The following is a 14889-nucleotide window of genomic DNA, read 5'->3' on the forward strand; positions in this document are numbered from 1 at the left end:
TACTGTAGATGGATTCCAATTTCCAGTGTAAGTGGGCTGGGAGTCAAAAAGTGGCTTTTGAGAATTAATTCGGTTATGTGAGCTTTCAGGATTAATCAGCAAAATGTAAATATTTAACAGCAATCCAAAAGTTCAGGGTTTTTCTACCTTTTTTCTGGTATTTTCCAAAAATATTTATAATTTATCAGAGAATATAAGAATACTGCAGAAGTGTATGACTTGTATTCTATAGCACTGTTTTAATTCATTCCAAAAAGAATCATTATGATGATAAGTATGTTTTAAAGGTTTCTAGGTGCTTCAAAGAATCATTTTTAAATGAAGAAAAATGTGGCATGGCATAACACATATAAATGCTTTCTGTTTTAGTGTGTTACAGAAGGGGGATATAGTCATAGATCTTTTTTCTCAAAAACATTTGTCATTTTTAAGGCATACTATTATTTTCTTGCAAATTGAATTTTCATACCGCGTTAGTTTTGAGTAGAAAAACTGCTATTGATGACACTTCATTTAAGATTTACAGTTGCATTCAATGTTTTCTCTTAAAGCATATTAAACCATCATTAGAGATATTATTTTTATTTTTATTATTTTTTAATTTAAATACTTGTATTTTAATGAGGTTATTTTAAAGAAATCCTAGAATACTGCTCTATATAATATGTGAACAAAGACAAAAAAAGTAACATTTATTTGTGATGTTAAAGGCAACACCGTAGGTTGTGCATTATTCCATAAACTGGATAATAATTATGCCACAGACCCTGGCCACAGCACAGTTTTTATAAGCACAAATATCAGGTGCATTATGTTTCCTGAGGAATCTCTGAAAACATATTAGGCGAAACTCTTCACAGAAATCTCCTTCACCAGCCCAAGAGAAACACTTCTATTATTATTTTATATTTTTTAGCTTTTCAAAATACCCATATTCTTTGATTTAGTATAAACTGTATTGTCCAATTTTTGTCCCATCTGACAAAACTAAGATAGTCTTTGAGCCTTCATTTATTCTTATTTTTTGCAACATTACTACACATACTATAATATATGAGTCTTGTACTCTATGTGGTGTTTATTACATAGCCCTGTCTTTCCCTGATGTTTATTTTGGATTTGTGTATCTGACTCCTTTAATTACGGCAGTGCTTCAGTGAAAGAGCAAATAAATTGAAATGGCAAAACATGTGATATAATTAACACGTTATAATAAAGAATCCAAGTGAAATTCATTCTCTACAACTGAGGGGATTTATGACTCTTTTTTCCCCACATTTATAAAAAAACAAATCACAAAAGGAGCAGTCCACTAAATAACTCTCATGTGTCAATCGCCTCACGGATAATATAATCAAAAGGTAACACTGAATGCCCCAGATTAAAAAAGTTAATAATCTAACTTAAAATTGAACTGATGCAAAAAACTGTTGTATTTATGGAATCATTACTGCTAATGTATCAAAGGTAGCTACAGTAACTGAATGTTGAAATATATTACAAAATAGCAGAGAGGTTGTTAATAACCTTTCAACTGAAAAAAAAAGTGTATAAAATTAAACAGAAATAATTAAAGAAATGAAATACTCACAAACAACTTGTGGTTAACAGTATAGCCATACTATAATTAGTTCCTACAGGAAAATGTTTCTTATTGTACAGGGAGTTTTTAATTTGTATTCTCCCCACACTAAATGTGTATTTTGGCCCAAACACTGCTGCCCATGCTCCTGACTGCAGGGGACAACAGAAAGAGAACATCTAAGATATATGCCACTGCTTTGTCACCTTTTTTTTGCTGCAGCCATAAGCGTTAAACTTCTCATGTGGCAGAAAAACACAAAGACCCATAAATTATACAAAAAAGCCTCATTTTACATGTTTAGCAACCAAGACCCAGTGTAATATTTTTTCTCCTTGCTACTGTAAAAACCATATTAATGAGAACATCATTTTAGAGAACTAATTATTTCTATTTGTCTTGTGTCACACTTTCTAATTCTCCTATATTAACACAGCCTGCGTCAATTAATTGCTTTTCCAGTATTTGAACCTATTCCAAGAATGAGCTCACATGTATTTCCAGTCTCTTAGCTTTTGGGAGTGCATCTTGTCACAAATTCCTGGTGATGCTAAACATAGCACTGAGAATCTCTTTCCTGAATCCTTTAGCTTGCCACTTGATGTGTTTTGCAAGTTTACGTGACCCTGCTAGGAGAGATAAAGTTCTTTGTTGCAAGATTAAACATCAAAACAGTTAAAGTGAAATTAAAATTAAATGAATGAATCTCAGTGAAGCAAAAAAGGCAGTAATTAATGGTTCCCTTAATTGTCTTCATAAAATATTTGCATGGGCATAATTTGCATAATTTACATGTATTAATTAATCTTTCAAAGGAATTTTATGCTGAGAGAAGCCAAAAATTCCCTTTGTTTTATTTAGCATCTAATGAAATATTTATCTTCTTTAATGAACTTCTCATCTTGATTTGAATTAGAAAATGCTAAAGTTTTTACATATTTTAATGAGGGTTTTCTTTTATAAAAACACTATTTTAATGTGCCTGGCATCACAAGCTTTTTCTTACTAGGAAATCAAAGACATATATTTCAATTTGAAAATTTTCCTTTTTCTTTTTAACTGTTCCTATCAAAACAGCTTTTTCTTTAGCGCAGACATGCTCTATAGACTTTTAATTTGATTATTTTTTAAATAAATTGAAGAGTGGGATTGATTACTTAAATGACATATCCCTCACCTTAGTATTTTATGAAAGTATATCTGTTACACTTCTTATCTTGCATACAATTACAAAAAGAAATATTGGGACTGTAATAAAGATATGTTCAAGACTTTAGAAATACACATCACATGCTTAGTCTTTATGGTTTTTTACACTTTATGAAATGCTAATATGTATTAAATAGATAATGCTTTTTTGTTTTAAATTTTCTGCCTATCTGTATCTAGTAAAGTTTAGTTGCTGCAGGCAATATTTAATTGTGTATATGTGCCGTTTTATATATTTTAAGTCCAGGATATTTGAAAAAATGGTTAGTCTGCTTTGACATTGATGCCCTGCCAAATATAAATACTGCAAATTGATACCTTTCATGTTTAAGTAATAAAAACAACCCCTCAAGGCAAGAGAACATGTATTCTGTGAATACATTGATGGCTTCTCTGCTATACACTTAAGGGAAGTTACAGTATTTACATTCGTTTGAATTAACAATTTCAAATCTGCACATTGTCTAAGTTACAGACAGTCTGTTATTACTCTGTTATATTGCTCCGCACTGGTGCAGAGAAAGTGAGTCATTTGGCAGGAAGAATAAATAATACTCAGAATACAGTAAAAATGGAGTTAATGATACAAACCTTGATCAACTGTAACAATGCCACCAGCATAAGACGTGGATTGTCTCATAAATTGGGCAGCATCCTTTTATATCTGTTGGTGGTTCATCAAGTTAATTGTTAACTAGATCAAGTTTATTGATTTAAATTGGCATCCTTGGCACAAAAATATAACAATATTTTAGGCTCATACTTTCCAATCCTGGTCCTCCTGTCTGCTCATTTTCATTCTAGCTCAACCCATGGTTGCTTAATTGAACAAATAATGGGATTGATTAGACCTTCTCTTTCTTAAATATTGTAGTTTTGAAGTTAATTGCACATATTTATAGGTAAATTTAAAATCACTTATAGCTTCTGCGCTCAAAGCAATTAAACATGTATAACTAGTAAATTATTTTTAAAAATCACTAAAAATAGTAAATTATTCTGCCTGGGGTTCAATTAAGTAATCAATATCTCTTCTAGAACACAAACCAGCTAACACTGGGGTTAAAGGGACCCGGGGTTGTGCAGCCCTATTTTAGGATAATTGTGATATTCAGATATTAAGAAATAAGTGTCAGCATGCTCAGATTAACTTGAGAGGAAAAATAAATGTCATTATCAGCCCAACTTTTTGATGACACTATGACTACATCTTAAATGCTGAAATTCCCATGGCCAATTAAAGGATTATCTCATTTAATTGTTGAAAGTGATTACCATAATTTACTCTCACGCTTTCTGAGTCTAACATTTTCCTTGAATATTTTTTCTAGGATAATGGTAACAAAAAAGAAGTTTGGCAAGCTTTGCTTACATACTATAACTCTTTCACACCTTGGCATTTTCTTGACCTCTTCATTACTGTAGTACAGTCTGCATTCCAGTATGGAAGCTACTGTAACTCCATGCATTTTGCTATCACTGTTTCAGGCTGAAGCAGCTGCAGCAGAGTAGGATTAATTTTTGCCTGGACTCTGAACATACTGAAAGCACAGCAGAGTTACACACAGATTATTTTTAGCAATGACTTCATGCTATAATGAGTTTTACATAGAATTCCATAGTGTTGCTTCAATAGAAGTGGCCAGAATGCAATGCCTTAGAGATTCAGGTCTGCTTGCTGTAATTAGCCCTTGTGTTTGTCTTTTCCTGGAACGGCCTTTGTTCTCTTGATAGAACACAGAACAACAGTAGCCAAGTTCACAGGGCTGCTAAAAAAATAAATAGCAAAGATGTATATCTACTTAGAACTGGCCATTGAAAAGAAATACTTTCTGACTAAATATGCAAAGCTGTAGCTTTTTTTATCATGCAGTGCAATGATTTATAGCTCTCCAGTGCCTAACTGGAGTACTTTGTTTTGATATTTGATATATAATATTAAATAAGTTACTGAAAACAAGCAATTACATATCATATTGCCCTTCTGTTGTTAACTGGTCTTGTATAAACCAGAGTCAAAAAGCAAATCAGATTATATACAGTAAAACCCTTTCATGAAAGATATAGCCGAACATGGGAGTTTAAGTAAAACAGTTGAGGAAAAGTGAATTTTAAAAGTATGTTTGATGTGAACAGCTAATTGTGTCAAAGATATGTTAGGTTTTTACATTTTATTTTTATTCCCAGGCTTCTGTGAGTGAGACTCCCCATATCACAGACTTCCTATGCTTATCCAGACCTTTTTTGTTTGTATGTATCTTTCAGATCCTATCAACAAATTTTAAATTACTCAAAAATAACAAATGATTTTAGAAAGAAATCTTGTCCATAATTAGGTATTTCCTCTGCAAAATATTCTCTCTGCTGTATGCTCTGTTCCCACATACTCGTTTGCTTCCATTTTGACTTCCCTTGTTGTCATGTTAGAATCTAAACAGCACATCAATCATCCAGTTTGTCATCACGTTTTCACATGTTTCCCTTTTAAATGGAATAATTTAGATGCGAACTTGAATAGAGGAAATTCTGGTTAAAGTCTGTAACAGTATTTTGTTGTTGTTCCTACCTAGGAAATGTAAGGGCAACATACATCAAACAAGCTTCTGAGCCATGCCTAACAGATGCTTTTACCAGCTTCAAATCAGAGAGCTGGTGTGCACTCAGGCATGCATGAATGAGTGTTCTTTGAAAATGGACAAAGCTCGTTAGATTACAGGTGTCTGGAGATAGTGTCTGGGAACAAGAGATGCTGTTTTCAATAAACCTACTTCCTTACAGGAAATGTAATTTATGTAGGGCTTCACATCATGAGTGCAATATTATGTTCAAACAAGCATCACAAGAAACATTTTAAACACATGCTATTTTTGTTCTTGCTTGTTGTTTTTACCCTGCCTGTTTTATTAAACATCATTGTGTTTACCGGATTTTAAAAGATATCCTTGTTCCCAATGTTACTGTTCACATTTGTTAAAAGATAAAATATTCATTGACAGTTTATGATCTTTTGGTTTTGGATGTATGTAAAAGGGTTAATGTATTAACCTGTTAACTGTAATGTGTTTATCGAAGAGACCTTTTCATTAAATTTGCTAACATCAGTTCAGTAGTTCAGTCAAATTCAAATTAATGTGATGCAATGATATAAATATAAAGGGACAGCATACTTAATATTTTCGTGTTTGGCAATAACTCATCTGGCTGTAAAACTAACAGCACTGTCCCTAAGGTCAAGGCTGACAAACCCCCTTTTCATTTGTGAGGAATGAACCAGGGAGGCTGCAGTAAGGGCGAAGATGAGGTGAAGGGAAGGGGGACCAGAATTGTTGTGCACAAAGAGATGCTCTGCAGGAGTACTTACTGTATGCATGAAAGTACGAGATTACAATTGGTCCTCCTACCAAGCCTCTGTTTAGCAACTCCATGTTGTACTCTTCTACAATATACTGTATTGTCCATATAATGTAGTACTGTATGTTCTGCAGTATAGTATGTATAGCCCATTCTTCAGCATGTTCAGTCCAATTTATTTAATAACTGGACATATTTACATATAAACAGTCTTACGTAATCTGATTATTCAAATAGAAGTAACCTTTTCTCATGCTATGTCAGTTTATTCTATTTAAGTAAGAGATAGTGCTGTGTGAACATTGTTATTTCAGATAGATATATAGACATTTCAGACTCAATGAGTTACAATATATTTATGATATGAATATCAACTACATAGTCAGAGCCTCCCCTGCTGTTTTCTAGTATTATAACATCTATTATATATATATACTATAGATTTAGGAATACATTTTGTTATTTATCTGTATAATTATAATACAGTATCTTTGACTGTTACTGGTAAAGCTTCGTGTGGGTGAGAAGAAAGCAAGCTTGTCATTTGGCAATCTCACATTCACATTGATCAGAATCTCCTAAAATGCAATCACAACTCAAAGTAGCTGAGCAGCCTAATTTAAATGTAATATTTGCTAATCTATCACTTTTACAAAACAGCCTGATCTTCTTCAACAATATAATTTGTTCCTCTCTACAATTTCGTAAAGCTAGAAGATTACTTTTTGTGCTACAAAATATAGACTTCTCAGGATTAACTGTATAAAACAAAGTGGCAACCAGTTCAGTGGAAAAGCATATAATTGTTATTTAAAACAGGGTGAAATTCAGAGAAAAAAGAAGAAAAAATATTATACTGTACATAAAGCATCTTTAAAAAAAATTCACATCTGTTTTAGCAGAGGAAAATTATGCCTCTTTAAAGAAGTTCAAAAATTAAAATAAGTTGTTTTCCTAAAGAGGATTAATAATCAGCTATTACAGTCTTATCACAGTAGTTTTAATTTTGGGTCAAATAAATTGATTGCAAGATTTGTAATTTTAAGTTCTTTCTTGAATTGTAATATTCCTGGGTTTGCTCTTAATTGAGCTTCTGTGAACCACTTGTTAATGCCCCAATTCTAGTACAGAAAACATGTATAGATTATATGTCAATTTGAGCATTAAATAAGAATGCATTTTTATTACTTTTGTGGAGAGAAGATCAACTCCCATCGCTCCCATTGCTTTTAGAGATTGCAGAAGTGAGCTGAATTATTAAGTGAGCCCTTTTGTTCTGGGTAAAACAGTATAATACTATGGAAAACCAGTAGTGTTTTTATTTTATCTGTAGTTGCAACTCTACACCTCTGGGAGCCTGAAATTAAGCCTACCTATCTAAGGCTACCTATGTAAAGATGTAAATGTTTTCTTTGCTTTGCAGTCTTGCCTTTTTCTTATGATACTACAGATGCAGCCATTCAAAGTGCGCGTCACAGACACGTACCGCAGGTGACGTCGCTCAGTATGACGCAAGATGACGCGTGGCACCGCAGTACGTGATTGGTTGACCGACAGGGGCACTCGTGGTCCGTTGGTCTGTCGTAGAAAGACTTACAGTAAAAACGTCTTTGCTGTGCCCGTTGTAGATATTGAATTTTACCACTGAAGGGAAATCTTAGTAGCTGAGCATAAAAAGAATAGGAGCATACTGTAACGCGTGTGAAGGCCATAAACGATATTAATTTTGGAACATAAACATACAGTATATACTGTAGCTGGTCTTGGTACTTTAAAGAAAAAAATACACACCAGTATTCCATTTCTCCCTAAACATTTTAAGCTTTGAAGTCTTTAACTAACATGATACCGGAGTCAACAAGCATACTTTTAGAATTTGATTAAAAGGGAATATAATATGGAATCGCGTATCTAAAGAATTTAATAACGGTATTCGTGTGCTGCGACAGGGCTGTGTAGGGCTTTTTCGCCTGCCTGTTCATGCGAGCTGTCTTCTAGCCGACTGGTCTAGGTGCGTGACTAGCAACTGGGAGGTTGTGTGATCGAATCCAGCTGGTGCCGGACTTTTCTTTTAACAAACATTTCTTCGAAAAAATAGAATAGCGATATTATGGACAATAAATTGACTTTTATATTTCAAAATATCGCAACATGAACGATATTTGCGATATTTTGAACATATCTTCCCTTCTGACAGCGGTTCCTCCTTCTATTGTGTGTGTGTGTGCAACAGAGTAAATTTTTATAGAGAAATGGAGGCTGGACAGTATGCGTTACAATATAAACATTTATATTGATTTAAATCGTGTTCTGATTTAAATCGCAAACGCGTGTTTAATTATGTGTTTTTTAATCATAATCAGGCTAATGCATTTCTACATTTTCTGTATGAACCAGCTTAGAGGTTCATACAGAAAGACAGCTTGTGTTTAAATTGAGTGTAAGGTAATTTATGCTTCTAAAGTCATGGTCAGCATTTATTATTGTACTGTGCTGTAAACTTTTTCTGTGCCTAGTCACATTATTTTATAGCGTTTTTATTGCGTTATTAAATCCGGTGGCGCTGTGTGTTAGAGTAGTTTCCTGACTCCCTTGTCACATGGTCTGTGATTGAATCCCATAGAACTATGACTTTATTTTTTAACAAACATTTCTTTGAAAAAATGAAACGTTTCCCTTGGTCAGAGATTAAATAAAACCTCACTCGCACCAAACAAATTTATATTTCTAAATATCACAAAATACGTTCATTGTCTTCCAATCGAGTCGAGTTGACATTGGAAGCCTGCCACACCCGGACTGTTAAACCAACGCATTAGCACGTCAAAGCCCATCGAGGGTATTGAGCCAGTATTGCCTTTAGTATTCCCCCCTCTCCCCTCAATTCAATTCAATTCAAGGTGTTTTATTTGCATGACAGATGGGTACAAGCAGTGTTGGGTATGTATATTGTAACGCTTACGGCAGACAGGCACTGTGTAAGAGCCGGCGCACCAGAGCAGCGCACCGAGGGAGCGTCTGCATTTCTAACTTAGTTTTTAAAATTAGTCAAGCAATATGAAGCATCTCCTTTTACTTAGTGCCTGAGCATAAAAAGAATAGGAGCATACTGCAACGCGTGTGAAGTCCATAAACGATATTAATTTTGGAACTTAAACATACAGTATATGGCTGGTCTCGGTACTTTAAAGAAAACATACACACCAGTATTCCATTTCTCCTAAACATTTTAAGCATCGAAGTCTTTAACTAACGCGATACCGGAGTCAACAAGCATACTTTTAGAATTTGATTAAAAGGGAATATAATATGGAATCGCGTATCTCAAGAAATTAATAACGATATAATTATATTCATGTTGCAAAAGAACTGCAACGGACATAAAAACTCCCTTGCTTTTAACAGAGCGTTCCATAATTTCTAACTACGAAAATGCCAGGTGAAAGGATTTGTAAACATATTTTGTTAAAGCAAGTCAGAACCCATTCAGAGCCTACATTACATTTTAGCGTTTCATTCTGAGCAGAAGACCCTCACACCTGAAGAAGGGGGAGGTGTTTTTCGCTGGAAATCTCGCCTGCTTCTACTTTACAACCGGAGTGCTGGCTGTGACGAATTAAACCGGTATTACAGGTTACAATCACAGACCATGTGACATGGGAGTCAGGAAACTAACACAGCGCCACCAGATTTGATAACGCTATGAAAACGCTATAAAATAATGTGACTAGGCACAGAACAAGTTTACAGCACAGTACAAAAATGCTGACCATGACTTTAGAAGCATAAATTGCCTTACACTCAATTTAAACACAAGCTGTCTTTAGCCCTCTAAGGTGGTTCATACAGAAATGTAGAGATCCAGGCTCAGAACACACAGCTTCATTAGCGAATACATATGCAGGACAACTAGAGAAGACGTTTTACAGAGGATGGATTTTTAGAAACATCCCATCAGTGACATCACTGAAGTCAACTCCTAGGTACTGTAACTGTCGTGTGGATAGTTTCACAAGAATCAGACAAAGGTTTAAGCATCGCTTGTTCTAGATAAAACTGCAAAAAAAAACAACAACCCATAATGTACTTCTTTGCGGCTCTGTTTGCCCAAATCATATATTCACAACGTGAAATCTAGAAAATAATATTACGTAACCAAAATCCGCAATATGGAAACAGAACCTGTGTAATTGTTGATAGATGATGTACTCGTAACATTTTTTCAAGACGAACTACAACATTTAAAAAATGACTTGTATGTACTTGATATCTCTAATCAATCCACGGGTCCCAGCACGAAACGAAAGTAAAACGCATACCGTTTCGCGCTTCTTATTAGTTGCTCAAAAGTAATTTGACCGTATGAAATGCATAATATAAACCTAGAAACATATACGTGAGTAGTACTTAAGCACTGTAGTATCGGTGTTAAGACATACCTCTCAAATACTGTAAATCAAGTTAAAAATATCTCAAGATTCTGGTCATAATGAAACCATGTTTCGTGTATGTTTTCTTTAAAGTACCGAGACCAGCCATATACTGTATGTTTATGTTCCAAAATTAATATCGTTTATGGCCTTCACACGCGTTGCAGTATGCTCCTATTGTTTTTATGCTCAGCTACTAAGATTTCCCTTCAGTGGTAAAATTAGATATGAATATTCAATACTTAAACGGGCACAGTTAAGACATTAAATATACATATACATACTGTATACAGTACAGTTTGCATACGGTAATATGTTTATGTCCCTAAATCAATCTCTTTTATGAGCATGTGAAAGGCATGGTGAATCACTGTACTTTGCATGATTGGAAAAAAATGCGTGATTGCGAAATGCTGTGGCGTTACTTTTACAAAGACGGTCAATGAAAAAAAGAATGTGGACCAGGGCAATACTTTGAGTTTACAGCTTGTCCAAGGTCATTTATTATTAATACTATTATTAATATCTTCGTTAAAGACTTTGATGGCTACAGCTCAAACATGAGAGGTTGAGCTTTATTAGCTCCACCTTGCGGAAATTCCGGATACTATTATTTTGCTAGCGGTATTTACCGGTAACTCGCGGTATTTACCGGTAGCTTGCGGTAGACTGCGTACAGCGTACCGGAAAATAATGCGGTATCGCCCGCGCATTTTGAATGGCTGCATCTGTATGTCACTCTGAAATCAGATCTGTTTTACTTGTTGACATGCATATCAAAATGTCCTTCGTGTGAATGATGTGGCTAAGCTTTGTTTTTTCTATATACTGTAGTTTGTAATTAATCTTCAAGTGAATTGCAATGAACAAATTATCCTGGCTCTCTCATCCTGTGATAATTCTCTTTCGAGTGATATATTTTCATGCCATCTTCAATCAGTTCTATTTACTGCAAAGTTCTACTAAGTAACATTATGACAGAAACCTCCCTCACTTTGAATAGGACGATTTGTCTCTCAGTTCAGAGATCTCTCGTTTTCAGTCTTGTACATTTCATTTAATCTAATAAAAATAGCAATAATAATTAAAAAGCAGAATTTGTTAAAACTCTTACTACAATCATTTTCTTTAAAGGAATTGCATACGGTTTGTCTGTTTTCTTTAATTCTAATTCGTAACAGTATAAATGTGTATCCTTATACTTATTTCTATTTGTTTTTTAACAGATGGAAGACTTTTTTTGAAAACTACAGTGATGTACTGAGCCAAGAATGAAGATTTTTTTCCATTTAAATTTAAAAAGAAAAAACTTTAAAATGAAAACCGAATCAGGATGTTTTGAAGAACCTTTCACAACAATGTCACAGAAAGGACAAATCAGAGACCTTGTCATTTCTTAAGAAACCAGATGACTTTTGAAGATGTTCAGAGGCTGCTCTTAGTGGCCAAAGAGGAGAGACCGATATGTAAAAAAGACTCTTACACATATTGCCAACATGAACTGAGTGTTGTGAACCCAGGTATGACACCTGTTTTATATGTGTAAAACCTCCTATTCTGCAAGCTGAGAACTGAGCACAGAAGACAGAAGTATTGGGAAGTACACATGTAATATTTAAATAAAAATAAAAAAATTAACCATACTGTTAAGTGGAAAAATTTTTATACTGTATTCATACCAGCAAGAAAGCTTCAAAAAAGGAACCGGATCAGATTTTTAACTGTTACAGTTATTCGCAAACCCGTAAAAATTCTTGGTTTGGGAAGACATCCGGTGAAATGTATGATTGGACTGCATTCGGTAGAAAGAATCGGCTAAACTTTCATTTGAATGTTTTCTGAATCAGAAGAAAAAGCAAAACAATCCACTGTCTCCTTTTCTTCATTGTGTTTATCCCTGCTCAACGGTGAAGGGTGGCTTTTGAAAATAGTTAATAAGATGGTTTGTATATATAAAGTTATGGAACGATGGTATTATGTATGCAGTAGATTTATTAGAAAATGAAACATCTAAATTTGATTTTTTGCTCCCCCAATATCATTTTACTTTCTTTTTGTTCAGTCACCTTAATGTCAGAAAAGCTGCCTTTCTCGTTTTTAAGCATGCAGGCATGTATATGTTTGTCCTGGAGTCATGGTATTGAATAAATGGATTTTTTGATGTCTGAAGAAATATAAAAATCTCCATTTTAACAGCCACTATTTATTTATAAAAAAGAAAAGAAGACATTTTTGTGTTTGTGGCTGTGCTGTGATTCAGACATCAAATTTATTTTTATAACAATAACACACATCATTGTTAAAAATCAGCTCCAACTTACAGAAACATTTTATGTATTGATTGGCTGAAGTCTGTCTTCTGCCCTTGTATTTAGCAAGGTTGGTTTCTATGTAATTCTCACTGTTATTGATGAAAACCATTATGTTTTCACATTCTGTGCAGATAACTGGAAGTAAACCTATGACACAGAATTTAACTCTGTAGTGTAGATTTTATGTTAATTTTGCATTGACTTGTTGACAAGTTAACCCTTTGAAGCCTAAGTTTGACAGTCATGCCTTTTATAACAAGATAATAAGCATTTTATATTTAAAAATCTTATTACTTATTTATAAACTATCATAATTTGTGATTAAATTGCTGAGGGTGTGCTTGATTTGTCTGACTTGTGCAAAATGTTGGCAGCTATTGACTTTTAACTTGTATTTTTTTTTACTTATTTACTTTGTCATAATAAGTTCCAGGGGCATCAAATACAAATACACATGTACTTCAGACAACATGATTTGATCAATCTGACCTGGTGGAAAACAGTTCATTTGCCATATAATTTATTCTAATTAGGCTAACAAGTGTTCAATGTATTAAGTTCTAAATATTTTTATATGTATAAAGTATAACATATTACTTGCAGTTACGCACTGTAGCAAGATTTATGAGCATATTGTTCCTTTTTACTTTGTATTACAAGGCAGAAAACTATTAATATTTCAGAAATACTGATACAAGTTTTACTCCATGAGGATTTTTTTCTTTTTTAATATTCAGTGCTATCTCCAAATACTAAAGTTTGTGTAAATGAGAGAACCATGCTTAATTCTTTCAAAGTAGGTTTACTGCAGCTATTCCAAATTAACAGTGAAACCCATCTGCATCTTCTCTTCATTCCTTCAAAGAGAACACAAACATTGTATGACATTTCCTTTGTTACAGCTACTGTACGTCTGTTCAGCACAATGCAACACTATTGGTAAAACTCCATAGTTAAATATCATGAAAATCATGAAAGGTACTGGCTGGCTGATTTAAATATTGGGATTATTTTAGTCTTTAAAGGGTTAACACCTGTGTATGATAATGACAAGCTTTTTGTCCACTTTCTAATGAGAAAAAAATAGTATTAGTACCTAGTAGCACTTCGCATTGCTCTGCTCCTTGCATAGAGTTGACAGTAAGAGAGTTCATTGGGTTACGTAATGTGAACGATCCCTACTACGAGAAAAGTGTCACAATTTCTATAAAGAGGAGATTCAAACAGTAAGAAGAAGCTCTATTTTAAAGGATGAAGGAACAATGTCTGGAAACATTTCAAATTATTTCACTTTGTATCATAAAATTCATTTTTCAAGTTACTGTTCATGTTGCTTTTTTAATATATGTTAACAATATTAGCATCAGGCTGTCTTGTATGATAACAACATCGGCACTCTATGCAAGCCATTGGAACAGACCGTGCTCATTTTCACGTAGGACCTATGGAAATTGTCTATTTTTATCTATGTATTTAACGTTTTCTAAAAGTGAAAAAAAAGGAAAAAGGTTATTACAAATTTTGTTGTACAAAAAAAGCTGTACAAAAAAGAAAATCTGTTTTTACATCATAATTCAAGAATGCAAGGTTTTTTTCTATGGTAGCCTAGATCTATGAGTCCAGTTTCAATGTGAGAAACCACGTTTTACTGTATTTAATTTTTTTTTCTTTTCAACAATCTGCTAATAAAACTGTCTGAAATCTTAAGACTTGTAGCCTTTGTTTCACTTGATAAGACTTCCAGGCAATATATAACACATCATAGGATATTTGCTTTCTGTCAGTGAGGAACCCTAAAACAACAGAAGTCAGCTTTTTACATTGCTAGGAGAACAATAGCGTAGAATTTTTGATTTAACATGCAGCTGCTATTTTTCTATCATGAGTTACTGTGCTGAAAAATATCATAAAAGCACACTCTGTGATTATTGTTTAACAAGCACATTTTTTCCATATTTTTCTTGCCAGATAAGCAAACTGCTTCCATCTACATGATTTATTTATA

At 33.7% G+C, this 14889-nt stretch overlaps 1 protein-coding gene across 4 annotated transcripts in view; it reads left to right on the forward strand.

The window, feature by feature from the left end:
* LOC148835581 (dachshund homolog 1-like) overlaps positions 1 to 14591 on the forward strand; it is a 194862-nt gene extending 180271 nt beyond the window's left edge. For 3 of the 4 annotated variants that reach the window (XM_088913118.1, XM_088913119.1, XM_088913120.1), the window contains one exon: positions 11799 to 14591. In XM_088913118.1, the coding sequence (XP_088769244.1) occupies positions 11799 to 11836 (38 nt within the window). In that variant the 3' untranslated portion in view covers positions 11837 to 14591. The remainder of the gene's footprint in view (positions 1 to 11798) is intronic. The other variant, XM_088913121.1, reaches the window with a different exon arrangement.
* Positions 14592 to 14889: the final 298 nt, after the last annotated feature.

Source organism: Atractosteus spatula, chromosome 4 (genome assembly GCF_055471065.1).
Source record: "Atractosteus spatula isolate fAtrSpa1 chromosome 4, fAtrSpa1.hap1, whole genome shotgun sequence".
Classification (NCBI taxonomy): Eukaryota; Metazoa; Chordata; class Actinopteri; order Semionotiformes; family Lepisosteidae; genus Atractosteus; species Atractosteus spatula.